The sequence below is a fragment of the Lipomyces chichibuensis genome, assembly GCF_038497645.1.
Source record: "Lipomyces chichibuensis strain CBS 12929 unplaced genomic scaffold V1513scaffold_9, whole genome shotgun sequence".
Taxonomy (NCBI): Eukaryota; Fungi; Ascomycota; class Lipomycetes; order Lipomycetales; family Lipomycetaceae; genus Lipomyces; species Lipomyces chichibuensis.
The window spans coordinates 293,576-319,596 of record NW_027117461.1 but is presented as its reverse complement, the minus strand read 5'-3'; the positions used below and the strand labels follow the sequence as shown (position 1 = coordinate 319,596).

General features: G+C 46.3%; 11 protein-coding genes across 11 annotated transcripts; 7 read left to right on the top strand and 4 right to left on the bottom strand.

Moving 5' to 3' along the window:
- Positions 1 to 2,511: 2,511 nt before the first annotated feature.
- On the top strand, positions 2,512 to 4,930 carry V1513DRAFT_441909 (major facilitator superfamily domain-containing protein). The gene is made up of 2 exons (XM_066897583.1): positions 2,512 to 3,421; positions 3,469 to 4,930. Exons 1-2 carry the CDS (start codon positions 2,939 to 2,941, stop codon positions 4,783 to 4,785), a joined length of 1,800 nt encoding a protein of 599 aa, XP_066754535.1. The 5' UTR covers positions 2,512 to 2,938; the 3' UTR covers positions 4,786 to 4,930.
- V1513DRAFT_441906 (major facilitator superfamily domain-containing protein) lies at positions 4,872 to 6,928 on the bottom strand. The gene has a single exon (XM_066897582.1). It carries the CDS (start codon positions 6,668 to 6,670, stop codon positions 5,024 to 5,026), a length of 1,647 nt encoding a protein of 548 aa, XP_066754534.1. The 5' UTR covers positions 6,671 to 6,928; the 3' UTR covers positions 4,872 to 5,023.
- A 1,115-nt stretch (positions 6,929 to 8,043) lies between these two features.
- Positions 8,044 to 9,787, top strand: V1513DRAFT_330413 (uncharacterized protein). Its single transcript, XM_066894702.1, has one exon. The coding sequence runs from the start codon at positions 8,383 to 8,385 to the stop codon at positions 9,532 to 9,534; it is 1,152 nt and encodes a 383-aa protein (XP_066754533.1). The 5' UTR covers positions 8,044 to 8,382; the 3' UTR covers positions 9,535 to 9,787.
- Positions 9,788 to 10,039: 252 nt separating this feature from the next.
- On the top strand, positions 10,040 to 13,320 carry V1513DRAFT_476359 (uncharacterized protein; the record flags this gene model as incomplete). Its single annotated transcript, XM_066900204.1, has 3 exons — positions 10,040 to 10,324; positions 10,381 to 10,487; positions 10,546 to 13,320. 3 exons carry the CDS (start codon positions 10,040 to 10,042, stop codon positions 12,839 to 12,841), a joined length of 2,688 nt encoding a protein of 895 aa, XP_066754532.1. The 3' UTR covers positions 12,842 to 13,320.
- Positions 13,321 to 13,520: 200 nt separating this feature from the next.
- On the top strand, positions 13,521 to 15,001 carry V1513DRAFT_330394 (uncharacterized protein). The gene has a single exon (XM_066894701.1). It carries the CDS (start codon positions 13,692 to 13,694, stop codon positions 14,640 to 14,642), a length of 951 nt encoding a protein of 316 aa, XP_066754531.1. The 5' UTR covers positions 13,521 to 13,691; the 3' UTR covers positions 14,643 to 15,001.
- On the bottom strand, positions 14,912 to 16,444 carry V1513DRAFT_463549 (dihydrofolate reductase-like domain-containing protein). The gene is made up of 2 exons (XM_066899975.1): positions 15,881 to 16,444; positions 14,912 to 15,821 (listed from the first exon to the last, which is right to left on the bottom strand). Exons 1-2 carry the CDS (start codon positions 16,220 to 16,222, stop codon positions 15,324 to 15,326), a joined length of 840 nt encoding a protein of 279 aa, XP_066754530.1. The 5' UTR covers positions 16,223 to 16,444; the 3' UTR covers positions 14,912 to 15,323.
- On the top strand, positions 16,188 to 17,593 carry V1513DRAFT_330376 (Ca2+ regulator and membrane fusion protein Fig1-domain-containing protein). Its single transcript, XM_066894700.1, has 3 exons — positions 16,188 to 16,739; positions 16,794 to 17,241; positions 17,297 to 17,593. Exons 1-3 carry the CDS (start codon positions 16,496 to 16,498, stop codon positions 17,556 to 17,558), a joined length of 954 nt encoding a protein of 317 aa, XP_066754529.1. The 5' UTR covers positions 16,188 to 16,495; the 3' UTR covers positions 17,559 to 17,593.
- Positions 17,594 to 18,425: 832 nt separating this feature from the next.
- Positions 18,426 to 20,287, bottom strand: V1513DRAFT_457785 (uncharacterized protein; the record flags this gene model as incomplete). Its single annotated transcript, XM_066899647.1, has 2 exons — positions 18,426 to 18,975; positions 19,029 to 20,287. 2 exons carry the CDS (start codon positions 20,285 to 20,287, stop codon positions 18,426 to 18,428), a joined length of 1,809 nt encoding a protein of 602 aa, XP_066754528.1.
- Positions 20,288 to 21,205: 918 nt separating this feature from the next.
- V1513DRAFT_397807 (AP-2 complex subunit sigma) lies at positions 21,206 to 22,159 on the top strand. Its single transcript, XM_066895422.1, has 4 exons — positions 21,206 to 21,417; positions 21,483 to 21,566; positions 21,619 to 21,792; positions 21,850 to 22,159. Exons 1-4 carry the CDS (start codon positions 21,301 to 21,303, stop codon positions 21,949 to 21,951), a joined length of 477 nt encoding a protein of 158 aa, XP_066754527.1. The 5' UTR covers positions 21,206 to 21,300; the 3' UTR covers positions 21,952 to 22,159.
- Positions 22,160 to 22,268: 109 nt separating this feature from the next.
- On the top strand, positions 22,269 to 23,550 carry V1513DRAFT_441886 (regulator of Vps4 activity in the MVB pathway-domain-containing protein). Its single transcript, XM_066897581.1, has 4 exons — positions 22,269 to 22,444; positions 22,509 to 22,601; positions 22,659 to 22,807; positions 22,864 to 23,550. Exons 1-4 carry the CDS (start codon positions 22,421 to 22,423, stop codon positions 23,426 to 23,428), a joined length of 831 nt encoding a protein of 276 aa, XP_066754526.1. The 5' UTR covers positions 22,269 to 22,420; the 3' UTR covers positions 23,429 to 23,550.
- Positions 23,551 to 25,592, bottom strand: V1513DRAFT_330238 (mitochondrial matrix Mmp37-domain-containing protein). The gene is made up of 2 exons (XM_066894699.1): positions 24,701 to 25,592; positions 23,551 to 24,645 (listed from the first exon to the last, which is right to left on the bottom strand). The coding sequence occupies exons 1-2, from the start codon at positions 25,136 to 25,138 to the stop codon at positions 23,674 to 23,676; spliced, it is 1,410 nt and encodes a 469-aa protein (XP_066754525.1). The 5' UTR covers positions 25,139 to 25,592; the 3' UTR covers positions 23,551 to 23,673.
- Between the last annotated feature and the right edge of the window lie 429 nt (positions 25,593 to 26,021).

Here is a 26,021-nt window from a genome sequence, read left to right as displayed (position 1 = left end):
GGTGGACCTGGTGCATTTTAGAATTTGGCGCATTTTTGGCATTCCATGAGTTATGAGGGAAGCATGTGCTTCTTTTAACATCGAAGTTTTGATTTACTGTACATTGGTCGCGCGTAGTAGATACTGTGTTTGTGGTGATTAAATTAAACCTAATCAACAAATTGAGCTTTGAAGGGACAGATTGTGTGGCGCGTAAGTAAGGACGCCTTTGGTGAGGAATATCTCGCTTACTTGCTTGTTGTAGATATAATAACGTCGCCACAGCTGCCGTCGACATGTGACCAGCTAGTGCACATTCCTAGAATATATCGAAATCGTAGAACTAAATGAAATAGTACGCAAGTTAATTTTGAAATGCGTTAAGATGGTATATTAGCTGGAACACAATATGCCGATTGCAATGAATGTGTCCAAGAACTGGTTTGGGGGACATGGTCAGCCCTGGGAAACTTGAGTCCCTGAGTTAATTAGTTCAAGCTTTTATTTGACAACAAGCGAGGCGTGCGGCTTTAACACGTGCTGCGGCTCATTTAAGGGCCCAACGGTGGTACGGTTTTTTGTGTCTAATCAAAGGGTCAGATTTTCTAAAGCTGTTAGGAGATCGATATGACGGTATCACATCTGCGTATATTATATTGCTCTAGTGTTATCTATTCTAGGGTACATGGTAAAACACAAAATCATAGGGACATTGTCTGGGCCGAGTTACGCTCCGAATCTGACTCTGCACAGCTAATTGCCTGGTGAATAGAAGTCGGAATTATTGGCCATTAACATCTTATTTAGAGACGGCTAGAGACGGTATGCTCATGGATATGGCAAGTTTCTGGCTTGTAATGCGCCATTGCATAATCGAAATCTTCCAGAGTAATTCTAGTGGCGAGTAATTCAAAGCAGCTTTTTATCCGCCGTAAATCCGTAAATCGAAGCAATTTTGGTGGCTTGTGTCATACGCGGGATAAAGCCTATTGGTTACAAATATTCGCTGAGGCAGTCGTTTTTGCCTGGCATATCGGTGTTTTCGGTGTTTCGGCGTTTAGCCGATTGTGAAGGACCGTGCGCGGAATGACGTCATGGAGCTTTGAGACTAATTTAGACATCAGAATACCACCTGATTCATTAGATCACGTCAAAAACGCTGTCATTGTCGAGGCGGTACTGTAATGATACCGAGTACTGACTACATCATTTCATATTCATTGTGATAGATATTGAGATCATGTAGCTCTCATATTGCGGAAGACATGGTCTGCGTGATCCGAGTTGTGGCCACTCACGCTCTCTCGATCTCTCGATTCAGGCAAATCGATCCCACTATGTTCCATGATATAAAACGTAACCAATCCAACTTTTTAAACAAATTTTATAATGTGAATATTAGCCTGTCTAATTTAATGTGCTCAATTTGTAACGCGATGCCATGTGGAGAATTGGACTATCGGTTCTGTGCTGTACCTTGCCAACAAGTTCTATTGTTATTATTGCAGTATAACAGAATCGTTTCCCTATGAGCTGAATGAAATCATACATTCATATTTTGAGCTGTAGGAGACGTGGCTATCGGGCGGTGGATATTTAAATCATTACGGTCATATATCTATAATAATTGTCTAACTCTGCTAAATCACTTTTCCACAACGTGAACTTATTCCACGATAAATCGAACTAAAGTTGCTTGTCCTCGTACTTATCTATGAGCGATGTTGTCAGATCAAGGGTCTAACTGTCAAAAAAGAAACTTTCATATACGGCCTGGATTGATGGTCCCGAGGCTAGCTGGAACCGGATTGGGCGGGTCCCCGCAGCAGCGAAGCGGGCCAGGCTCGATTAGGTATATGAAAGTCTGGCGGCGCAGCTCTTCCCACTCACTACTACCCAACAAACTTCTAGCATTTAGGTATGCAGGTCAATTGACGCCTGCAGGTATATTGATAATCGCGTTTGGAATTGAAGTCTAACGACTTTGACTGTCAGAAAGTAGACACGGACAAGACAGAAATGGGCTGCTTTGTCTCGCTCTTTTATGACATTATCGTCATGTCCATCCAATTCCAATTATTCGGCACAATGGCCTCACGTTCATCATTCTCGCCACTGAACACAGGATGCTCGCATTGGGGAGTTTCTTCAATTGGTGGTGGAATTTTGCGGTTACCGGTACGGATATTGGATGTTTTGTTGGGTGGCGGCTCGATCAAAGTTAACCGAATTGTAGAATTACGCGGGAGTAGCAGGTTTTATGCAAATTTCAGAAAGGGATCGACGGGGACTCTTATTACATGGAAGATATAACTTCTGATGCAATTGGTTATCTGGATACTAAGTACTGCCGTGATGAATGATGCGATTGATAACCGTTAGATGTGAATTGGGAGTATTCATCTACTTTTGAGCAATTGGCGGGAATTAGTTTGGCAAGGTTATATATTTTACTATCGGGCGTTTCTTTAAATTATTGGGCATCTAAGGCTGTTCTGCCTAGTATTACAAATATAAGAATCACTTCTATCAGACCGCCACCAAACCCCGGATTTTGAACTTTACGAACAAAATGCCGAGATCTCTGCGTACACCTGGCAAGACTGGATGGCAAGGAGACAAGCCTCAGCGCACAGCAATTCGCCCCAGAAGACGAATAGCTTTGCTCGCATATGTATAGGTCCCCTAACGAGAATCTATACCAGAACCTTTAAAAAGGAACATCCATTTGGACAAGGTCGTACGGACGCGTGGTTAGGGTTGGATAGGATGTAGCTACCCGGCCCAATTGAACACGGCTCGACCTTCGACTCTGTTTTTTTTGTTTAATCGGCAACAAATCTCTGGGTTATAAGCTCGAACTCCGTTTATCAGTTTGCAGTCGTATATACAATAACATTGATTGTCCCGAATATTGCATTTTAGTGTGTAGTAGTTACCTTACACTGCATTCACTAAGATGCCAGAACCGACAGCAAGTACCGAAGATCCAATACCGCTCCCTTCGGAAGTGGTCAAACATGATGCCATCATAGTTGATAGCGACGTCGAAGACGTTACAGAACCACTACTACCAACACAGACTCGCGCCACTCTTCCTAACCCGTTCGTGTCAGGCTTGTCGTCGCGAGCGTCGTCATTCACAGCTTCACTCAGTTCCTCGACAAGAGGCATTCTGCCATCTGCATCCAGCGGGCCCGGCGAACTAAGCACGACGCAACTCCTTATCGTGTGTTTTTCGCTGTATATTGGCGTGTTTTTGGCGGCGTTGGATGGTACTGTAGTCGCGACTTTGACAGCGCATATTGCGTCTGAATTTGATGGGTTCAGGAATGTGACATGGATTGCGACTGCGTATTTGATTGCGTGTGCAGCATTCCAACCATTGTACGGCAAATTGACGGATATTTTTGGTCGGAAACCCGGTTTGTTATTTAGTAATGTATGTGACATTTATGGACTTTAGAATGTGCCTTGCTGATATAGTAGATTATGTTTGGCGTTGGCTGCATTGCCTGTGGATTAGCGGGAAACCTGTGGTTTCTTGTTTTTGCCCGTGTGATTGCCGGTATCGGAGGCGGCGGTCTAACTGCCTTGTCAACTATCACCCTTTCTGACTTAGTACCGCTGAGACGTCGGGGTGTGCTACAAGGATTTGGCAACATCATGTTTGGATCGGGCGCTGCACTTGGTGGTATTTTCGGCGGTGCCGTCACGGCGGCCATTGGATGGCGTTGGGCGTTTTGGTTACAGGTGCCGCTGATTGTGGTGTCGACATTTGCGATTTTGTTCGTTCTTGATTTGCCAGCTAAGGACCATTATCTGTCAGACGATGAGGCTGTCGAGGGTGAGACGGAATTGGCTAGAGAGGAACGATTGCTCGCTAGGGTCGATTTTGCCGGCGCCGGAACTCTTGTGTTGTCTTTGGTTGTATTCATGTTCGCCGTATCTGTCGGAGGTAATCAGGTTCCGTGGTCACATCCGTTGGTGCTCATCTCGCTAGCAATATCGGCTGGACTCCTAGTCTTGTATATCTACATTGAACTACGTGTCGCTCGAGAACCAATCATCCCGGTGCAACTTCTCAAGGACCGCACGATATTTGGAGCAGCGTTCTGCAACTGGTTCATGACAATGTCGGTGTACTCTCTTCTGTTCTACCTGCCGCTTTACTTTGTCGCTGTCCGAGACGCGTCTGAGACCAAGGCCGGCGCGAGCTTGGTTTCGAATTTCGTTGGCGTCGCGGTGGGATCTTTTGGTTCGGGAATATACATGCGCCAGACCGGACTGTATTATAAGATTGCGTTGGTTTCTGCGGGCTTATACATCGTCGGAACAGGACTTATCTGCACATTGGGTCTCCACACGTCTATTTTTGCTGTCATTTTCTACACACTTTTACCTGGCGCTGCGTACGGCTCGTTGCTAACAATCACGTTAATCGCACTCATAGCCGCAGTGCCGCAGCAGTTCCAGGCCGTGACAACGTCAATCCAATACGGTTTCCGCGGCACCGGCTCCACACTCGGCGTCGCCATCGCATCCAGCGTGTTCCAGAACGTACTTGGATCTTCTCTCAGACAACGTGTGTTTGGCTCAGACGCGGAGGAAGTGATTAATGGGATCCTCAAGAGCGTTGATGCAGTCAAGTCGTTGCCGCCGTATTTGATTCCTGTCGTACGAGAAGCGTATTTGGATGCGTCCCGAGCTGTTTTTGTTTTGTGCTGCCTGCTTGGCGTGGCCACGGCGGCAATGGCGATGTTGATGAGGGAGCATGTGTTGCATTCGACTTTAGATAGACGATAAGTTTGGGTTGGTTACAACGGAGTATTATATTTTTGGCATTATATTTTGGTATTAATAGAATCGGGAACTTTCACGACTAGTTAATTGGTCTTATTTCACTGTTATATCATTGTACTATGAAGAAATGCAAATCAATATCCTCTATATCCCGGTAAATGCAATATAAAACGCCGCGCCATCATTTTAGACCAAGTTACTCCTCCTTGTCCGTGACATGCACATCACAGGTTCCAATGTCTCAATTGTCATCCTGTCTTGATTTTTCGACTTCCGCGCCGTCGCTATTCTTTCCGTCGTCCGTTTTAGCTTGCTCCGCTTCTTTCATTGAAGTATTGTGGAGCTTATCGAATCGAGCTTTTCGCCATTTCTGTCCACATAAAAGTTCAACGATAAGAAGCGGGATCGAAAGCAGCATTATTGCAGTCACAATAGTATATGTCCATCCCATGCCAATTGCACGTATCACATAATCCACAATTGCAGATCCGGCTGCGCCTAGCAAGCATCGCACCAGATTATTCGCGGCGATGACCGACGCGGATTCCTGCGGATACAAATCCACGAGCAGCACCTGCTGGATTGTAAAAAATCCTGTTATGGTGAAACCGTTGATAAAGAGCAGCACAAGAGGGACGGCAATGGAGACGGTGGCGCGGAAAGTCCAACCAAAAACGAGGGTATCGGCCGCTGTGAGGACGACGAGGTACCAGACCGTCGACAGTCGCGCACGCTCGAGTGGAAAGTCGGGGTTCTGCCGCACGTTGCGACCGTCGCCAAAACCTGACTTGCGCGCGAACTTGCGGAATTCGTAGTCGAGAAGGCGGCCAATGACAATGCTGCCTATTGTGCAGCCGGCACCGTACGGCAAGAAGCATAGCCCGATTTTCAACGTCGTTAGGTTGTATACGGTTGCCATTTGCGAGGAAAACCCGACTGTGATACAGTAGAACCCTGTGTAGATCAAGCCGTTGGCGACTAGCACAATGCAGACGTCTTTCTGTGAGATGATGGCAAGGCACCGTAAGGGGTTCGCAGCTTTCCGCCGCTTCTTGGCTGCTGCAAATTCTGGGTCGAATTCAAGTTTGCGTCGGCGGGACAGCATGTCGAGAAGCGACATGTTAATACCACGAGGTGGAATACTTCCATTGCCCACGATGTTTCTGCCGGTCTCTGGCATCCACACGAACAAGATCGACAAAAGCGCTGCCCCGGCCGCAAACAAAAACCAAAAAGATGCACGCCATCCGTACGAAGTCTCTGACAATGCGCCACCAAAAGTGGGCGCAATAGCTTGCGCCACCATGACTCCGCCGGAAAACAGCCCAATGTACGAACCCCGTTCTGCCGGTGCGGCAACGTCTGCGATAGTGCCTGCTCCTAAGGCGACTGTGGCAGATGAGCCGGCGGATTGACACATTCGTAGAACCAGTAGTCCCGCATACGAATCTTGTAATGCGAGGCCCAGGTTTGCAAGCACGAAGAGAGTGATAGTCGCAAGGTAAACTGGTCGCCGACCGAGCACGTCCGCGAATGAACCCCAAAACGTCGGTGCAATACCCTGCAGTATCATATATGTGGTGACCGTGATATTGATCATCTCCACAGAGACATGCAAGTCCGATGCAATTGTTGTAATGGAAGGAAAATAGATATTTGTCGCCAGTGGCGAGAACATTGCTGAGCACGTCGCCGCGGCACATATTGCTCGTTTGCGTGAAAGAGAGAAAATAGTGTATGGCGCTTCGGATGCAGCGCTTAGAACTGGAGCTGCAGTTTCTAGATCTTTAATTTCTGTTCGTATTGGTTCTGGCAGCGCCGATTTCTGGACCACTGCCTGTGATTGTGCGGACGATGACGTAGACACCATCTGTTCTCCTGTACTCATTTGCTCATCAATTATTCTATGCGCTGCACATTGTCGTTAGGTACTTCACATATGATCTTCAAAGTGGACGCAGGCCATATATATATATATATATATATATATATATATGTATGGACGAGAAGTTGGGAGGAGTAGTCACACGATCACCGGACAACAAATATTTAATTGAAGCGTGTAGCACGGAAAAGGCCAATACGATTATTGAACGGCCTGGAAGGTGGAATACGATCGTTGAAGCGAAATAGCGAAACCTTAACCTCATGCAGTTTCTCTAGTTATCGCGCCGGTATCGGGCCGATCCTGGCGTATTTCGATCACCATAACGCGCCGCACGGTCAACCCGGCCCGAGTAGTAGTCAGCAGGGTTTGAGACAACGATACGTCATCATCGGAGTTTCGCATATGCACATCGTACCGCCAAAAGTTAGGGGGACCCCCACGGTTCCCGCCCAAAGCAGTATCCCCACAAAATCGCTTTTAGACCTGCTGCAGATAGGCTCTGGGGATACTCTATCGTTACAGTCGTGACCTTAAGCAATCTACAACGGGAGATTTAAGCAACTGGAAGATGAGAAAGAGATTCGCTGTCCGCAGGCTGGCTGTACCGGGAAGACTCAAAATTCTGTGAGAGGAATATCAAATATAGAGCTTCATCTGCAAAAGCATGGCATTATCATTTGTATTGCGTTGTCGCCTCGCGGACAAATCGATTATTGCTACTTGGCAGCAGAGCGATGAGCCCTCGTATCAAGCGTGACTTGAAAGAATCTACTCAGATGGATAGTAACGGACTTGCAGCTTTTTACCGCTCTAGAAAGACCGGTCTTGCGCTCAACCTTGGCAGGAGTAAGATTGCCATTTGGCTCACGACACACACTTACAACGTCCGATTGAGTCAGACTTTGCGGAGTACCTTAAAACTGAAGAAGAGTTGGCTGCTACCTGCAATACAATTGAATTTCCTTAGATACCTGGACAAACTCTATCTTGAAGACTTTGAATACCAAGATTGCCTTCTTGAGTTCAAGCCTTGAAGGAGATTGAAGGTGCTCACAAAATGGGGAGAATATGGTAGAGATGATAGAGAATATTTTGATAGAGCTCAACATTGAGCTCCTGGCGATTACTGCCGACCATGTTTAGTCTCAGCACTTATTTAAATCTTTCCACAATAGCAACTACAACAGATAGCATCGTCTCGGGCAATCGGGCTATACCAATTCAAGGTCTTGATAGCTATATCCACTCTCTGGCATATTCCTATTGTCTGCTGGCTCACTGAGCGTCTTTAAGCCTCATGTTAAATGTTACTCGAGCGAAAGTTCGCGTCAATAATTATTATCACAGAGTGCAGTGAACGAAAGTTAGTCAGCCAAAGTGAGTGTGATGCAATCTTTGCCTCCAATGTTGCCATGCGCGCTAGACTACAATAGCGAGTAGCCTAACTGTTTACAGTTCCTCAGGGGTACGGGTTAGGGCCAATGATTACTCAACCTCGACATTATCAAGCAGAAAGCACGTAAGTTAGCGATCACTACTCAACAATTACCTGCAAGCCTCAGCCGATGGAATTTTAAGACAATAAATGGCGTCTTTGAGGTCAATTCGCCGAAAACTATGGCAATTTTGTTCCATTCGAGCAGAAGACGTCGTTCTATATAGCCCTGCCGTTGCACTTGAACTTATCATCACTTAGACAATTGACCGCTACAATGTCGAACTCATTCGCTACTATCCAGTCTATTGCTGCCTCCACCTTCCGTAGCACTCGCGACAAAAGCACCACCGTCGAGAAGGACGAGAATGGCCGATTGGTTCTTGCTGGCGACGCTTTTGAGGAGGCTACGTATCCAAAGTACCTTCCTACCTGGGATACCACGGAGCATTACGAGCCATTGACTCCATTCGAATTCGTTGATCCCGGCATCCGCGCTGATCCTGCATTTCCCAACCTTTTGTCTCACGACAACGAATCGCTAAAGGTCAAGAGATTGACCCCCAAGTTCGGTACAGAAGTTCGAGGAGTTCAGCTTTCTCAGCTATCAGATGCCGGCAAGGATGAATTGGCGCTCCTTGTAGCTCAGCGGGGTGTCGTTGTCTTCCGTGATCAAGATCTTGCTGACCTTCCTATCGAAGATGCCTTGAAATTTTCGTCGCACTTTGGTCGTAATCACATCCACCCTACCTCTGGTGCTCCTAAGGGCTTTCCTGAAGTCCACCTTGTCTATCGATCAAAGAACGATTCTGTTTACGACTCGTTCTTTCAGGAGCACATCTCTTCCATTGCGTGGCATTCTGATGTCACGTACGAGCTCCAGCCGCCGGGAACAACCTTCCTCGGCATGCTCGACGGTCCTGAAACCGGTGGCGATACCATCTTTGCCGACTCAGTTGAGGCATATAACAGGCTGTCGCCTAAGTTTCGTGAGATTCTTTCTGGGCTCGAGGTCCTCCACTCTGGTGTCGCTCAGGCTCAATCCTCTCGCGCTCAGGGCGGTGTTGTCCGTCGCGACCCTGTTGAGACCTTCCACCCTCTGATCCGACAGCACCCTGTCACTAAGCAAAAGGCTCTCTACGTCAATCCACAGTTTTCTCGCTACATCAAGGGCCTGAAACGTGAGGAATCCGACGCAATCCTCAACTTCATCTACGACTTCATCTCCAAAAGCGCAGACATCCAGGTACGTGCCTCATGGGAGCCTAAAACTGTCGTTGTTTGGGACAATCGGCGTACACTGCATTCGGCGCTGTTAGACTGGGCTTCTGGTGAGCGACGTCACGCTTTCAGATTGACTCCTCAGGCTGAGAGACCGACCGAGGATTGGGATGAAGCTAAGAAGAAAGCGGAGGAGAAGAGCAATTAAAATGGTTATAGGGAGATTTTAATTTTGATTTTTGGTGTTCAATATTTCGGAATCTTTGTTCAAAGTTGGGCTGGGTGAAAAGTCCTGAGGTCATTTGGGAATGCAAAGGCGTAATTGTACAATGTATCTGTAATTGATACATGTAATAGATATTTAATCAGATGCATCGCAACTCAGCTATTAAGGATTGGTTGATGAGTTTGAGAAATCGTGCACAGGATTGGTGGAAGAGACTGTCCTAACCCTCAAGCATTGATCTGTAATGTACTGCGATGTAGGGAAACTACTGGGCCGCGGCTGTGAAACACGCCGACATCGGCATCGTTACAGCCATCGTTTTACATTCAATATTGAATATCGGCTTGTATTTGCCGAACAACTTTATTGCTTCGGTATTAGCCACTTCGGCACGAAACAACGGGCAACTAACAACTAATCGGACTGTGTGTTGTTCAGCGGCTTGGCCCAACCCGAAGAGAGTCATCGGAACCCGAATCTGCTACGTATGTCTTCGATACCGGAGGCTACATTGTCCGCTCCGCCGCAGATTATTCCGGTTCGAAGACCAGCACCCACTGATGGACCCAATAAGGTGGTTGGCATACCTAACACGACGAGCAAGGCGATGCCCATGTCAACGTCTACACCTGGGCCAGCATTGAATCTGAGGCCTGGGTCTGCGGTGTCTATGCACATGAGCAGTGATGGAGAAATGAGATCGACCTCACCGGAGGACTCGACTTCCAGTCGACTTCGGAAAGTTGCATGTGTGGAGTGTCGTCAGCAGAAGGTGGATTGCAACGCCAATATCTTGTTCTTGCCGGTCATAATGCTAACTCAATCTAGGTTAAATGCGATGCATTTGAGAGAGATCCGGAGGCCTGCACACGGTGTGTGAAGCGTAATCTACCCTGTTCGATCAAGACCGATTTCAAGAGGACCTACAAGCGAGCGTATGTCGATGCGTTTCCACCTATAGTATCGGGGTGGTTGACTAACAACTACATTTAGACGCTTAGCTGCTGTTGAGAAGGAGGTGGAGGAACTACGACGGTCATTGGAAGTTCAGAATTCAGAACAAGATATGGTATCGCGTACACTTCTTGATCTCGCTCGCGGAAATTCGACGTCAGGGTCAACTGCTGTATCGAGTCCGACTACAGCAGATGCATCCCTCCCGAATGTCACGAGTAGGCCTGTAATGGGTGGGATAGGTGCTAATGGATCACGGATTGTGATGCCTGCAGCTCAGTCTGCCCCGCAAGCGACTGATGAGAGGGCTCCGCAGAAGGCAACCACAAATGGACAACACTTCCTTCGACTCAGCGGGCCACTACAAGCACAACAGCCACATTCACCCGATAAACGTATGGTACTGTCACCACCCGGACTTAATCAAGAGCCGCAAATTTTAACTTCATTTCAGATGATGGACCATTCACCACAGGACAAGTTATTTGATCAAAACGCACATACCATTACACCCCGAACACTCGAAGGCTTTACTGTTACGAAGGACCAAATTCTTGGACTCTTTCTCGAGTTTCAATCAAATTATCATCCATACTTACCTGTCGTCGACATCTGCAAAGGTCCAGATAACATCTACCTTAAGTCGGATCTTTTATTTTGGATAATCTTGGAGACGGCATCACGAATATACTCAGATCTCGCACTTTTCCCGATCCTATCGTCGAAGGTGAAAGAACTGGTTGCTCGCCAGCTCAATTTGCCGCTCAGGTCAGCGTATGATGTTCAAGCGATCCTAATATTTACAGTATGGCCACCTCCAGCTGGTTCGCTAAATTCTGATCCATCCTGGAACACTTGTGGTTTGGCTATGTTTAACGCTGTGAAGCTCGGTCTTCACTGTCCTGGCAAGACACAGGATTTTGGTCGTGTCAAAGTCAGTCCTATGCTTTCAGAGACACAAGAACAGGTGAAGACTTGGGTTACCTGCAACATTGTTTCGCAACATCTCTCTATGGCCCTCGGATATCCAACTTTCTCTATGTACGACTGGACCGTTAACAATTCATACCGCCGGGAAGGGTTTATTTCTATGCCACAGGATCTGAAAGTTCAGGTCGAGCTCGCCAAATTTTGCGACAAGATCGTTCGACTTCTAAATCAAGACACGCGTGACATCTGCGGAAATGTGGACTCGCAGACCCGCCGCACAGTTATTAGGGTTCTAGCGAAAGAACTTGATGAAATCGAACTCAGCTTGGGACGGACATCGGACATTTGCAAATTATTAATTCTCGCCACGAGAACTCAGTTATACGCGTACGCGTTTCTAGACGAAGACTTGGAGTCAAATTTGGATGGTCTGACGTTAGCATATCAAGCTGCGATCCAGATGATCGCTTTTGCGGAGACATTGGATGTGAGTATAATACCGGATGGTAAATATTCGAAGCTACTCTATCTGCCAACTTACATCGAGTTGGATATCGTCCTCGCAGCCTTTATTATCATGAAATTACAGTTTTCTTCATTATCCGAGACTCTTGACGTCACTTCTGGCAAACGTCATTTCGCCAGTGCCATTGCGATCATGCGAAAATCGTCGATTAAAGATAACGATTTTCCCATTCGCGTATCTACGATCATGTTTCAGCTCTGGAAGCTTCATAGCAAGGATAAGCTGGATGCGATTCGCGATGGACGACCGCAATATATCTCGCCTCGTCTGAAACTGCGATCTAGGATGGCAACGAGCGTGTTGTTTGATAGTATTTGGGTTTGGCGAGAGAGATACGGGACGTTTCAAACGCAGCCTGCTGGTGCTGGGCAGGTTCAGCATCATCCGTTGCAGCAGCAGCATCAGCAACAAGCGCAGCATCAGCAAGCGCAGCAAGGACAGCAAGTCCCGTTTTCTAAAATTCAGTCCCCAAGGTTGCAAGCAAGGCGAGGTCCGAGCGATGACCCCGAGCTGCGCAATGCGAGGGGTGTCATGGCATTGCTGGATAGTACGAATAGTGCGCGGGGGCCGTCATTTGAACAGCAAAATCTGCCTCTGCCGCCTCCTATGAATTCGCTTCCGATGCCTCAAACTGTGATGCCGATGACGCCGGGTGGTGTGCAGCAGCCGCAGAACATGCCGTCTATGGGTACCGATGAGTTGGTGCACTATCTCGATAATGAGGCGGTTGCGTTTGATCATTTATATTTGGATTGGCAGGAAATGGGTGTTCTGTGGGATGACATTACGTTATTCATGGGGGCGGTGGATGACGACCCCCAACGAAACGTGATGGAACAAGTTCATGACTATGCAGTGGCCAATCCGCAGGCTTATTAAGAGTAATGAGACACAGATTTTTACTTTGTTGCATGTATTTAATTTGGAGTTTGAAGGAGTGTATTTATATCACTTCCTTGTATTTCCTAGATCGACGATTTAGTAAGTGGACTACGATATGTTATTGGCTGGAGTATTGCTAGATACATTGTACTATATTAAGATACCTGAAGTCTTTGTTGTATGATGAATGGAACGGGCAAACATGTCTACCCAGGCACAGTCTAACAACTGCAAAATTGCATCGCTGATTAGAACAGGTCTATCGACACTTTCAAGCAGGCGTAGCCCTTTAATGAAGTGGACGACTGAGTATACGAAGTACGTTCATAAAGCTTCTTGTACAGAATCGACGCTGTCGCTATCCTCAAGCGATGTGAGAGCCTCCGTTATCAGCGGCAGCCCAGGCAGCAGCCTATGACATTCACGTTGTGCCTAAACGCTAGCGATCCATACAGATACCAGTTCGTTGCCTCCCCGAACAACATGTTATTCCAAGGGTAGACTGCAAAATTTCCTTACGGCCACTCAGTGCTTCTAGTGTCCGATGGCCTTAATAACATGCCTAATTTCCATAAATGATGGTAACCTGGAAGTCCTGCTGTGAGTTGATTCCGGGAAATGTCCTGCTTTCTCCCGATCCAGAAAACGCACTCGGGATTGAATCAACAATGGCGGAAATCAGCTTAGGAGGGTGTTCACACTTACTTGGCGCGTCAACCAATGATACCGACCCCTAACCCCATGCATTCTTCAAAATCGAGCAATCTTGTTTCCACTGTTCGCGTTGGAACTGACTTCATCTACCATCGTTCATTATGGTCTTCTTATAGCCATCCTTACAAGGAAGATGCATGTTCTTTCATTGCTCATCCAGCTGAGCTTGTACGCTCTAACTTCCTCCGTCCTTCTCTCTCGATTCGTGCCGAGACTACGATATCTCCTCCAGTACGGCAAGACCCTTGAATCCATCACGCCCGTTGAATGTGCTCCCCGTCCAAATAATTCTTTTATTGAATCTTCGTGTGATGCCATTCTTAAATCGCTTGGTTTCACTGTACCAAAGCGATGGTTCACTCATTTTTACGTCCTAGGATTGTCGCTTTCGGTTGCCTCTTCTGCGATGTTGTATCTTTGTCACAGCGGCAAAGTCACCTTCCCAGTTCACTGCTTGATTTATATTGACGAGTTTCTGACGAGGAAGTTAACATGGCTTCTCGCCAAAGACGCGTTCGTTCTTAATGCGTCCGACAACAATATTTCGTATACTCGTGCAATGGCAGCAACTACCATCGTCACTCTACAGTGTTTCCGACGATTATGTGAATGCATATTCGTTGAGAAGATGAGCCAGACTGCACGAATGCGTGGTGGCCATTACATTGTCGGTCATCTGTTCTATGTCGCTGTGACAGCCTCTACTTGGAGTGAGGCGTTAGATAGCACTTTGGCTGATGACGACGAAGGCGACAGCGTTCCTAAGGTTGCCATTATTATGTATTTCGTTGCGGCATTCGCTCAGTACACTGCACATGATCAGCTATCTAGATTGAAGAAATACTCGCCAACACCGCCTACTATGTTATTCAAGCACCTTGTTTGTCCACACTACACCGCCGAAGTTGTCATATATTTAGCAGTAGCTTGGATATGTGGTTTTACGCGAGCGAATGTGGCCGTTCTCGTGTGGACTGCAGTCAGTTTAGGTACTTCAGCGGAACAAAGTCGCAAATTTTATGTCGAAAAATTCGGTGCCAAGGTAGTTGAAGGAAAATGGAATCTCATTCCACTTGTGTTCTAAAGAAGTAGACTTAGAATAGACAAAGGCATAGGACCGAGATCTTGGCGTATGGCGTTTCATTTGTATATTCTTGATTAATTGGACAGCCTAAACCAATACGTATAGATATAGAAGAGCAAATTAATGAGAAGCTACAGGCTTTATAGAATGGTTTGCGATTTACAAAATGCCCTCCATCCACAAAGGTTTGTGCTCGAGTCTGCAAGCCCACTGGTATCTTATCTCAATGTTTTTCGTTCGTCTACCCAATTGTCCAACGTCGAGGAATATTTGGCGATGACATAAACTTAGATTAGCTACCCGCAGTATGACGTCTGCGTATTTGACAATAAATATTAATAAATTAACATCTCATATTTTAGGGCTGTTCCCGATTTGCCTGTTTGCCGTTATGCCTATACTATGGTGACCGTCTAATACAAGCGTTATGCCTATACTATATCGGCGACTCCTCTATCCGGCAATATCGTGAACACTGGCGAAGTGCATGAATAGGCGGCTACGGAAAGGCTAACAGCTAGATTGAGACCAAGCCTCAAATGTGAACGAAGTCGTCCAGTTAATGGAGGATGGAAACGGGCATTATAGATTTGTCCTTGTTAACTAATTGTCGCAAATGTGGTGGCGGATTGGCGCTAGCGAAGCTGTCGAACCTATTGTTTAACTGGTCTGTTCAAAGAGCTAAAAGACCGCTCGCAACTTTTTATTGAAACTCGCCATGACGCAATCGCGACCGAACTGGGCCCACGTAATATCGTACAAATTATCCAGTGCACTTGCCGGTGAGACCTCCACCCCATTCTTTCCGAGATACACTGGTGCAATTGTAATGATAACTACATCAACGAGCGAGACCTTATTACCGTTTATGTCGTCCACTGCAGTACATAGCAGATCATTAATAACGCGCGCCCCACCCTCGACCATCAGCGAACGGATACCTAGCTCTTTCAATGACTTTAAGATCGCAGCCCACGATTCGTTTTTATTGCCAGACTGTAGGCCTATAATCGGGATAACTCTTGCGCCCATCCGTTCAATGGATTGGATATGCTCAAAATCGGAGGGGGATGCCGAGGTGTGCCATTCCGCCGAAACCAAAATCCACGGTTCCTTGCCCTCCATGCTAGCCGCTAACATCATTGACTTCGAACTCGCTTCAATCTTGCATCGAAATGTCTGCACAAACTTCAGTAAGGTGTCCAATGCACTCGCACGAGCCTCATTTAGAGACATACCGGATCGACGATGATGGGACGCGGAGAAGCCTCAACTGGTGACTTGCCTGCAATACTGTATCGGCAATTCAGCCCTGGGTTATCTGCAAGGAACGTATTTACGCCAACCAGAATTCCGTCGTGATGTGCGCGAAGGTAATGGGTCATGCACTTTGATTCTGAACCGGACAGCTGTGTGCGCTGGCCATGGCCAAGGGCTATACGGGAGTCGAGACTAGCGGCATATGTCAGTGTGACAAATACGCGATCCGCATGCGGAGACGGTGGCAGGTAGGGACTGAGAAATGACGTTGAGCTATCGGGGAGCAAATCCAGTGTGTGTGAAGTCATATCTGTTGACATCGGATAATTGAATGTTACGGTGTCAGTAAAGTTACTTACTTTTGAGGAACAAGCCCCTGAATTTCTGTAGTGTGGCTTTTATTCTCCTGGGCCTTATGTTGTACGAAGGTCAAGTCGCTGTACTACAATACGCGGGAAGAATATGTTCTCAACCCCAATGCTGACGAAAATCAGAATATCCAGGATGTAACCGTATTATTTCTGGGATTGTCTGTAGCAGAGTGAGCAAGCTGTGCTTCATTACGATCCAGACTGCTTCATGTGTTTCACTCTATGACATGGGGCTTTGGCAAATATGAAGATATTTATTGCCTCTCTGTTGCTCGTGTTTATCTGCATCGAGTTTGCGACTGTATTTCTGTGTCTGTTAGTTATTATACACTAAATCCTACGTTCAAAATGATTTTCTGGCTCCTTAAAAAATTTCTGCCGAAGAATGAGAGTAACAAGTCTCATCCGACTAGCACTCTAAGATCTCTCATCGTTGTCTTTCTCTTCATTACAGTTTTCCTACTATGCAAGTATAAGCTTTGTACGTGAATGCGCAGTTAAAGCTAATAAAGGTGGTTAGTGTTTTCAATTCTTGGATCTTCGGGTACTGCTTCATCCTACTCTTCGGTGTACGCGGTTAAGTTTAGCGTAACTTCCTCACTTAATCAGACCATCTCAGTCCAGTCTGGATACTACGGTCTTTGTGCAACAGGTAACTCGACAATCCTATGCACGTCATTAAAGAATACAACTGCGCTGGACATCTACCGATCCGTGAAAACATCGTCCGGGGCAAAAGTCGACCTTGTCTCTCTCGCAGAGCTTGTGTCGCAGAAAATAATTCATCCGACCCTTATTATATCCAGCTTGGTATTTGTTGTTATGGCTTTTTTGGCCGGATGCGCGAGAATGATTGTCGATGACCCCGAGTCATGGTATGCCAGTATTTTAAACTCGGCAACGTTATGGAGTTGTATCCTGGCCAATATATTGTGGGGTATGGGTATTAGTTGGTCGCACGTGTCTGCGTATGTATTCTCCATATTTCCACGAATGTGAGGACGATAGCTAATGGCATGATAGTAACGCGCTTGCGTTGGTGCTTTACAACTCCACATCTGAAGCAATCTCTGCGACGCTCGGCAAGAAGATGGACGCAATGGGGTGGACGGCATTTGCGTTTCTTTTGCAATCTACTGCGGCTATTGTCATTTGCGTTGCTCTCGATGCACGTCACGTGGCAGCTAATACCGACCAGAAGAGCGGCCTTGAAGAGGGAGTATATACGTTGCCAACTGTTGGACATATATATGGTGACAGTAGCGGGACGAAATACAGAACTTAGATAGATTATAAATGCTCGTGACTCCGAGGATATTTGGCTTGTTTGGTTTGAGTTTATTATTGCTTTCGGTCTACAATTTTCTTGTCAATGGTTTTATATTATTACAAATATACGCTGTTAAGTAATCGCGATAGATGTCTGCGTTTGATCGGGAACTTTCGAATCTTCTCCGCCGCGCCACATATTTCGCAGCGAATTTGAATTAATTATGGCAAGTAGACCTTTACGGCGTGTGAATATGTGTGTCTTCAACCCCTCAGTCTGTGGGATACCTCGTGCTAAGTAGCCGTTAGAGTGTCTTCGCGAAATGGGCTATGCTTAAGATTTATCCCTAACCCGATGAGATCCTTTAATTCTTGAAAGCGAGTAGGGAACTGTGGAGTATCTCCACAATCCACCGACGTCTATCTGATCACGTCGTAGCAGAGAAGTAGGACTGCAGCAGTAAGTCAGAACGACGAAGTCAAGTTTTGGTTTTCAGTACTTTGATGGAATTGGCATTAAAACTACCTATGGGTTGCGGCTATTATTTATTCAGGCACTCAAGGCCAGTATTAGAAATTTATGCCATATTACAATCTACTACAGTAGCCTATTCCAAAACGGTATGTTGTGCTCTAAGCCTATACCAAAAAAACATTTATACACATGCCATCCACTTTTTTGTTCGTTGCATCCTCGCAAACTCTCAATATAAAAACTAAATTAAAGCAACTCCAATGCAGAACCAAATTGAACTTGTCCTATCGTAAACTCATCTAAGTAATCTGTAAATAGGAACCAATATCGTACAACAAACACATTTCGTTAAAGTTCAGGCATGTGCCCAAGAGCAGTCACTTAGATTAATTTATTAGGTGAAACAATTCATTCTTCTTTTGTCGTGTTATTTCTTTCCACGGCTGCTGAGTGCTCCTTCGCTTGGCTGTGGCTAGTGCCGAAGTAATCGTTTCTAGCATGGAGTGATAGCATATTGGTGGATCCCATACGCAGCAATTGCATACGCTTGCCGAAATTGCTCTTCGAATGATATGTACCTGTAATAGCATCGTAATGCTTGTACCGCGATGAATTATTCGTCCGTGGGAGGTATCCAGAGCTCTCCAACGCGCTGCTCGACAACACGACACCTCCTTTTGCCCCAAGACTAACACTAGCATCCGCGGCAGAAGAAGTATTATGTCGTCGTTTTTCGGCCACAAACTTTCTTCGCTCATTAATTTCATCTTGCGAGATATGGCCAAATCCGTTTCGCCGCCGAAAACATGCTTGAATGAGAACATTGGCATCCAAAAGGTGCTTAGGCACTGTTTGAACTACTTGGAAAACTTCCATAGGGTCTCTCACGCTATCGACTTGAGATTCCCCTAATTTGAAGATCGTGAGCGCGATTCGGAAGAATACTTTGGAATCATCACTATATTATTGATCAGAATACAGTAAGTAACAACAGCATAAGATGTGACTTACTAGAAGAAGCAATCCCAGACCCGAACAACGCTTTCAATAGGTAGCACACCAATAAATCCGCTCATGAACCATGCGGCAGTGCATAACGTAATCGGTGGTAATCGCATTATCATATCGTCGTGGTGAAATCCATCCAATCCAGCACCAATTTTATTCCACACTGTAGGCAACGACTCCTTGACGCACATCATGAGAACGCCTTGATCGATATTGGCACCTTCCAAGTTGATCTCATGCATTCCTGGAAGATATTTCTGCGTAATGATGACCAGCATCCAAAATGCCTTCTCTTCCTCCATAAACAACAATAACAATCCAGCCACGAAGTTCAAACTCTGGCAGTAGCCGGTCTTGGGCACATAGAGCGAGAAAGCTAATAATACTCGTCTTAGCGCCTGAACAACGGGCATTTCAGGCACATTTGAATTTCGTCTGCTCGATGCCGTAGATTTTGATGAACCAGTGGATCCTGGTGTGCTAGGCACAGACCCGTTTTGCCACTCTGCATTCCGAAAATGGATGTTATCCGGGAATGTCCTATGCAAGTCTCTTTCGATTAGTTCGGAATCAGGTGGTGGTGAGACCATCCCTTGCTGCCATAACCTATCATACAAGCCGTAGTTGTCACGTAGATAATCATGGCCTCTTGCGTACCAGAACCAAGCAGCACCACGCCATTCTGCTGGGATTCCCTTGCGAACGTAGCGCTTCACTTTCTTCGATTTTGGCGGAAAGGTAATGGGGACGCCTTCTTCATCGAAAGGGATACCACAGTCTTCAATAAGAGCCTCCCATTTTACATGCCGTCGCTGACAATATTTGTCGTACCTGGCCCACCAGTCGTCGTATTCTTGCAACGTAATATATTGGGACTGCTTCCTAAATCCGTACCTATCCCTCGCATTAGCCGCCGAGGTACCAGGCGACGACCGGAAATTGGACCAATTCGACGAAGCGAAGCTTCCGGGCACAAACAATGGGTGTGACTTCGACGCTGTAGATGTCGACAGAAATTTCAGATTCCCACTGCTGGTACTCGAGCTGAGAATGGACGATTGATTGTTCTTGCTTATATTGGCCTTCCCTATGGGCACCGGAATCGGCTCATGATACATCCCACTACTGCCACGATTCTGTGCGCTAGCCAATATCCCTGAACTTCCCGAAGATAGAGACCCATCATGAGCAACTGCATAATCGCCAGGCGGAACGCGGGGAATAATTGTATCCTCGCTCTGATAAAGCCCGATCACTTCCATCGCCAAATCTTCCTTATCCACTAGTCCTAACCCGGACGGACTTGCCAAATTCGGTGCACTTCGGCTCGCAGCGCGCATATGGTTGGGGAAAACGTCGTAAATGCTTGTGGCTCCATTGTGATGTTGTGGCCGATGCAGCTGCATTGGCGTGGTCGAACGTGACGGCCCGTTAGATGTTGGTAGCGACCTTACTGCAGTAGGCAATGGTGGATGATCAGCACGATTCTTCCTTGTCGATTTGACAGTAGAGTTCGATGCCGAGGAGGATACTGATGAAGCCGATGACGCCGAACGCGTAGGATGCAGCTTGGATCGCGATGACCGTGCTTTTTGACCAGACCACGGAGGAATATCCAGCTCCGCTGGCGGCCGACCGGCAACAGAAGTTTGTTGTAGTAGCACTTTGGAACGTGCATTGTCGACGATCGGCTGTGGGGGAGCTGCGGGATGAGATAATGACATTGTAGCTGTGGCACCTGCTTCCGCAGACGGCATGTGTATTTCCGCTACTTCGCGTGGCCCAGACAGCCGAAAATCTGAACTCGCGTATAGAAAACCGTAATGGAGGATTAAAACATTGGGGCCGGGGGTCCGAGCCTGTAAGGCGAATCCTTGGTGATGTCGACGTTATCCTCACTATCTCCTGATATTATAAATCTCTAATCGTAACCCCACTACAGAACCACACGCGACAATGGTAGTCAATAAAAATGTTTGTGCCGTACTAGAACGCAGCTTGGTCAGTTGAAACTGAATGCAGTGCCGAACCTGAGCATATAACGGGTGTAGTGTGTGAACAGCTGATAAACATTACACCTCGCGAATTATCGCTCAAGGGCATGGGGCAAGGTACAATATTATTGCTCCGTGGGGCTTTCGTACTGATATCTGGATGCCTTATGTCATGCCAGGATTAGGGTTTGGGCAGTCCATCCTTATCCTCCCGCTGTTCCCCTTTAGGCCACGGTACTTCGTATTAATCCGTGAGCGAGAGGTTGCTTGTATATTCAGTTATGTTGCAGTTTATTTTAGTTCAGAATCGACAGGGAAAGACACGATTGGCGAAGTATTACACACCATACGATGTACGTTGCTGGTTCCTTATAGATCAATTCCTCGACCGGGGATTGGTAGTCAAGCTGTACACAATTGCAGCGACACTCGCCAAGAGAGAGTACTCACATAAATTGTTCAGGATGACGAGAAAGTCAAACTGAAGGGCGAGGTCCACAGACTTGTCGCCCCAAGGGACCAAAAATACCAGTCAAATTTCGTCGAGGTAAGAAACTCTTTGTACTATTATTTTCCGCAATTAGTAATTTGTACCTTAGTTCCGGAATTTTAAAATAGTATACCGTCGATATGCTGGTTTATTTTTCTGTGCGTGCGTTGATTCAAATGATAATGAACTGGCGTATCTGGAGGCTATACATTTCTTTGTGGAGGTGCTAGATACGTTCTTTGGAAACGTATGTGAACTAGATCTCGTCTTTAATTTCTACAAGGTGGGTAGGGGACATGTTGCGATTGAAAAGGAACGAATTTAATAGTTGACTGAATAGGTCTATGCGATCTTAGACGAGGTATTCCTAGCAGGCGAAATAGAGGAGACCTCGAAGCAAGTGGTCTTACGGCGGTTAGAATTTCTTGATCGGTTAGAGTAATACTATAGACAAGCCGATGGGTGAAATATCAGGAAATCAATACGGGAATGCAAGTGCTCAGTGTTCATTGAAATGTTGATGTCGTTCTTGGAAGCTGTATCGAGCCATGATGGCTAGTCAACTGTATATTAGAATTTACTTGTTTGGCGTTGTGTTCTACGGTCTTGTATGGGTAATGAATTACGAATAAATAATTATTGAACAGCACGGATCGTTGCTATTATATTGCCCTGTATCAAATTTCGTAGAGTAGTATGTGTCTGTGTTCTACGTGATGATGCGTTGACCACCTCAGCCGCGAACTACTGTTGCGACGCGGGACATCTAGCGATCATCACCACATTACGTTGTCTGTGTAATATTTTATACAGGCAGCATCCATTTCAACACCTGGGGCCTACAAAATTATCGTCGCAAAATAGCTGAAACCACTTGCAAGCATTGCAATTGAAACCAGTGGCTTAGTGCAATGCCGCCTCCAAATCCGTTGAGTGTATGTGCACTTTTACTTTCCGTATAGCTGCTGCAGTGTCCTTTCTAATGATTTGCTGATTTAGGCCCGCCTGAGGATCCAACTCAAGCTATCTATAAGTCGATTACGTCATATTCAACAGAAGGAAAGCGCACTAGCAAAGCAGCAGCGCCGAGACGTGAGTTACTCTGTAATCATAGTGGCTGCTGAGCTGACGACTGTTCCTGTTCCATAGATCGCACAACTACTGTCGAACGAAAAAGATGAGAGTGCAAGAATTAGGATCGAGAATATTATCCGACAAGAGATAAATGTCGAACTTTTGGAAATTTTGGAACTTTATTGTGAGCTGTTGCTTGCTCGGATAGGACTTCTTGAGCAACGGTACGTTCCCACCAGGAAAAGGATAATCGACTTTTACTAATTGGTGGTCTCTATAGTCGCGAATGCGATCCGGGACTTGAGGAACCAGTGAAGTCTATCATCTACGCAGCGGGCCGTACAGATGTTAAGGAATTGTTACAAGTCAGGGATGTTTTGATCGCCAAGTTTGGTAAGGAATTCGCTCGTGATGCGCTAGAGAATCCCGCTACGTCGGTCGCACCCCGAGTTTACAAGAAGCTCACTATTGAGCCGCCGTCAACCGAACTTGTGACTGCATACCTTGAAGAAATAGCCAGAACGTACCGCATTCCATGGTCCGGTCTACCGGAAGCTGAGCGAAAGAGTTTCGCGGATGAAGGTGATGACGACGGCGAAGGTGGTGGTGGGATTGGCGTTATGGACACTGGCTTGCAACTGCCATCTGTTGGAGGACTTCCAGAAAAAGTACCTGTCCCCCCAATAAGTGTAGCCCCGGCTGCGGCATCGACGGAAAATCCTCGACCCGGCGTCACATTCCAAGGCCAAAATATCAAGCCCGCAACTGCTCCTACGTCAGCGAAAAAGTCAGATATTCCGGATTTCGATGAATTGAGCAGACGTTTCGCGGCTTTAAAGCGTTGAGTAGTAGCTATGATTGGGAGGTTAACGCGCGTGTTACTGCATATTGTACAGTAGATTGGTTATTACTGTTGTGCAATTTAACCATGTGATGATTTCAAGCAAAGAATATCTTTAAACTCCATATAATCTATTTACAGAATACTCCAAATCATCTATGTGAAAGCATAATGAACGAATCCCGATTATTTTTGCCACCCACCCAACCCTACAACTTTCAATGTTCCCATGAAGCCAGCGATGGTAATTTATATCTCTTCAGACTCACGCTGCTTCCCCTCTCTCCACTTTGAAGACTTCTCTCCCAAATATTTGACACTCTTGCTTACTCCAGCGGTAGCTAATCCTTTGATACTTTGGACAAAGCTCGGCCAACTCACAGTATGTTGAATAGCACGAGCAACTTCTACTCGAAGGTCAGGGTTCTCAGCGACCAATTGATCAAATTCCGATCCCTCGGTTCGGTTTATCGTTCCGTCACTTGCATCACTTGATGATCCTGACAATCCTTGTGTAGTTGCAGGATCCACGCCGAGTATTGTAGTATACCTTGCATACAACTTCTTTCTGAACGAGGATGGTAACCGGGCGACCATGTTACCTCGTCTCAAAGGATCCATGTCCTGTACTAGGGTAACCGTATCTGAAACACCGTCATATCCACTGGCGATCTCAATATTGGGTAGAGTATCTATCAATGGTGCATATAGTCTGTGGAAATGTTGTTTCTGGTTGTCAACAATGTTCTTCACTTTGTTCGGATTCTCAGCGGCGACATTCATTCGGGGATCACCCATATATGAGATGGAAGCTATTGTATGATATAGTTCTTGTTCCGTGAATTTTTCTGGTAGGAGGAGAAGTGCTACGCGTATCACTGAGAAAAGGTTTCGCTGGTTGGCAAGACGGATCCGCGGATCGTCTCGCAGAATCTTGACCGGCTTGTGTAATCGTCCTGACAGATACAGAGTATCCCATGAGAGCAAATCACGGCATAGTGTGTCAATGCTAACAACTCCGTATTTCACAGTCATGCCGTTGATCTCGACATATGGATTAAAGTAGATGCCAGGACCGATGTTATCCTGGACATAGCTGACAGCTCCACTACCTAGCCGCCGCAGAAACGAATAATGGTCTGGATATTGAGATATGTTGAGACTATGCCAGTGCTGGGTATATGTCACACCAAAGATCAGGTCAACCTGGGGCTTGCTCTTCTATTCCGCCATTAGTACAAAAGTGTAAGAAAAGGTAGCCGAAAATGTGACTAACCTGATATGACTGACCCTGACTAAACACTCCTGATCCATAAGCAAATGCAAATCTTATAGGAGCCTTAAATTTCCATAGTGTAGATCTCAATCGCTCTTTCAACTCATTGTCGATCGGGATATGCTGATTGACGCCGAAATTTTCCGGCAGTTGTGAGAACATTGTGATCTCCTTGGTTAACTTCTCAGTAACCTCACCTTCGAGGAAACTTCGGTCTGTTCCAGATATCCCAGACACGAGATCAGCATTAGAGCTATAATTTCCCGAGCCGATACGAGACTTTGAGAAGTTGGTGAAGCCGGTGAAAGGTGGTGGTTGAGACCCCGGATCGGGCGTGACACTTCCCATCATATAGCGTTTTTTGTCCGTCAGTGAGATCCGAGCAATCGTGAAATCCCTCGCCGCGCTTCGAGATGATTTAAAAATAAGACTACTCATTGCGGTGAAGACAGTCGTGGATGCTCTAATATAAGTGTGACTTCGGAGACTGGAACTGCTAGATATGGAAGCCAGCAAAGTGGAATACCCCCGCTACGAGGAATGGCAAGAGCACCGCGCACAGGGATAAGTGCCGCCGGATCAGTGATGAGTAAACCGGTATAAGTGGAATATCAGCCAACAATGAAACAGCGTTGAACAGCGAAGTGGCTGTGTGGCCTGGGCTCCGTAAGCTGTTGGTATGATACAATAAGTGTGTAAGTAGAAAGAGAACAAAGCACCACTGGGGATAGCTGGAATTCGATGACTCGAGCATAAGGCCAATCGATTATACTTTAAGTTATACTTAATTGCCAAATGTGATTCAGCCACGCACTCACCGCCACCGATGGCCACTCTGCTTTGAAGGTCACTCCGGGCCAAAGCACTGCTGGATTAAAAAAAAAACATAGATAAAAACATGGCGATGAAATCTCAAAGAAGTCAAATTATCAAATTTTACAAAATATAAAATATAACCGGGTGGATAGTATATTCTTTGTACAAAATAATAGCATAGAGGTTTCGGGTAGGCGATAATCCAGACCCAAGAAATTAAAATTTAGTTGTCGGGAGCGGAGTGAACGTATTCCGGAGACTCGCTTACTTGCAAAACCAGCTCACCACCCTCTTGAACACTTCTGGCATTCACTTCTGGCGAGCCTTGGTTGCGAGAGCAACCTCCAGTGTCCTCAATTCTCACCGTCCGACTCAGTTGCTCGCAGCTGGGTTCAATTACTTGAGCTAAAAGTGCTGAAGTTCGGCCGGAATCGTGTTCGCGAGAGTGATAAATTTTAGGTATATTTCGATTTGGTTTACGACCGCGCTTGTCAGCATCGTCAGG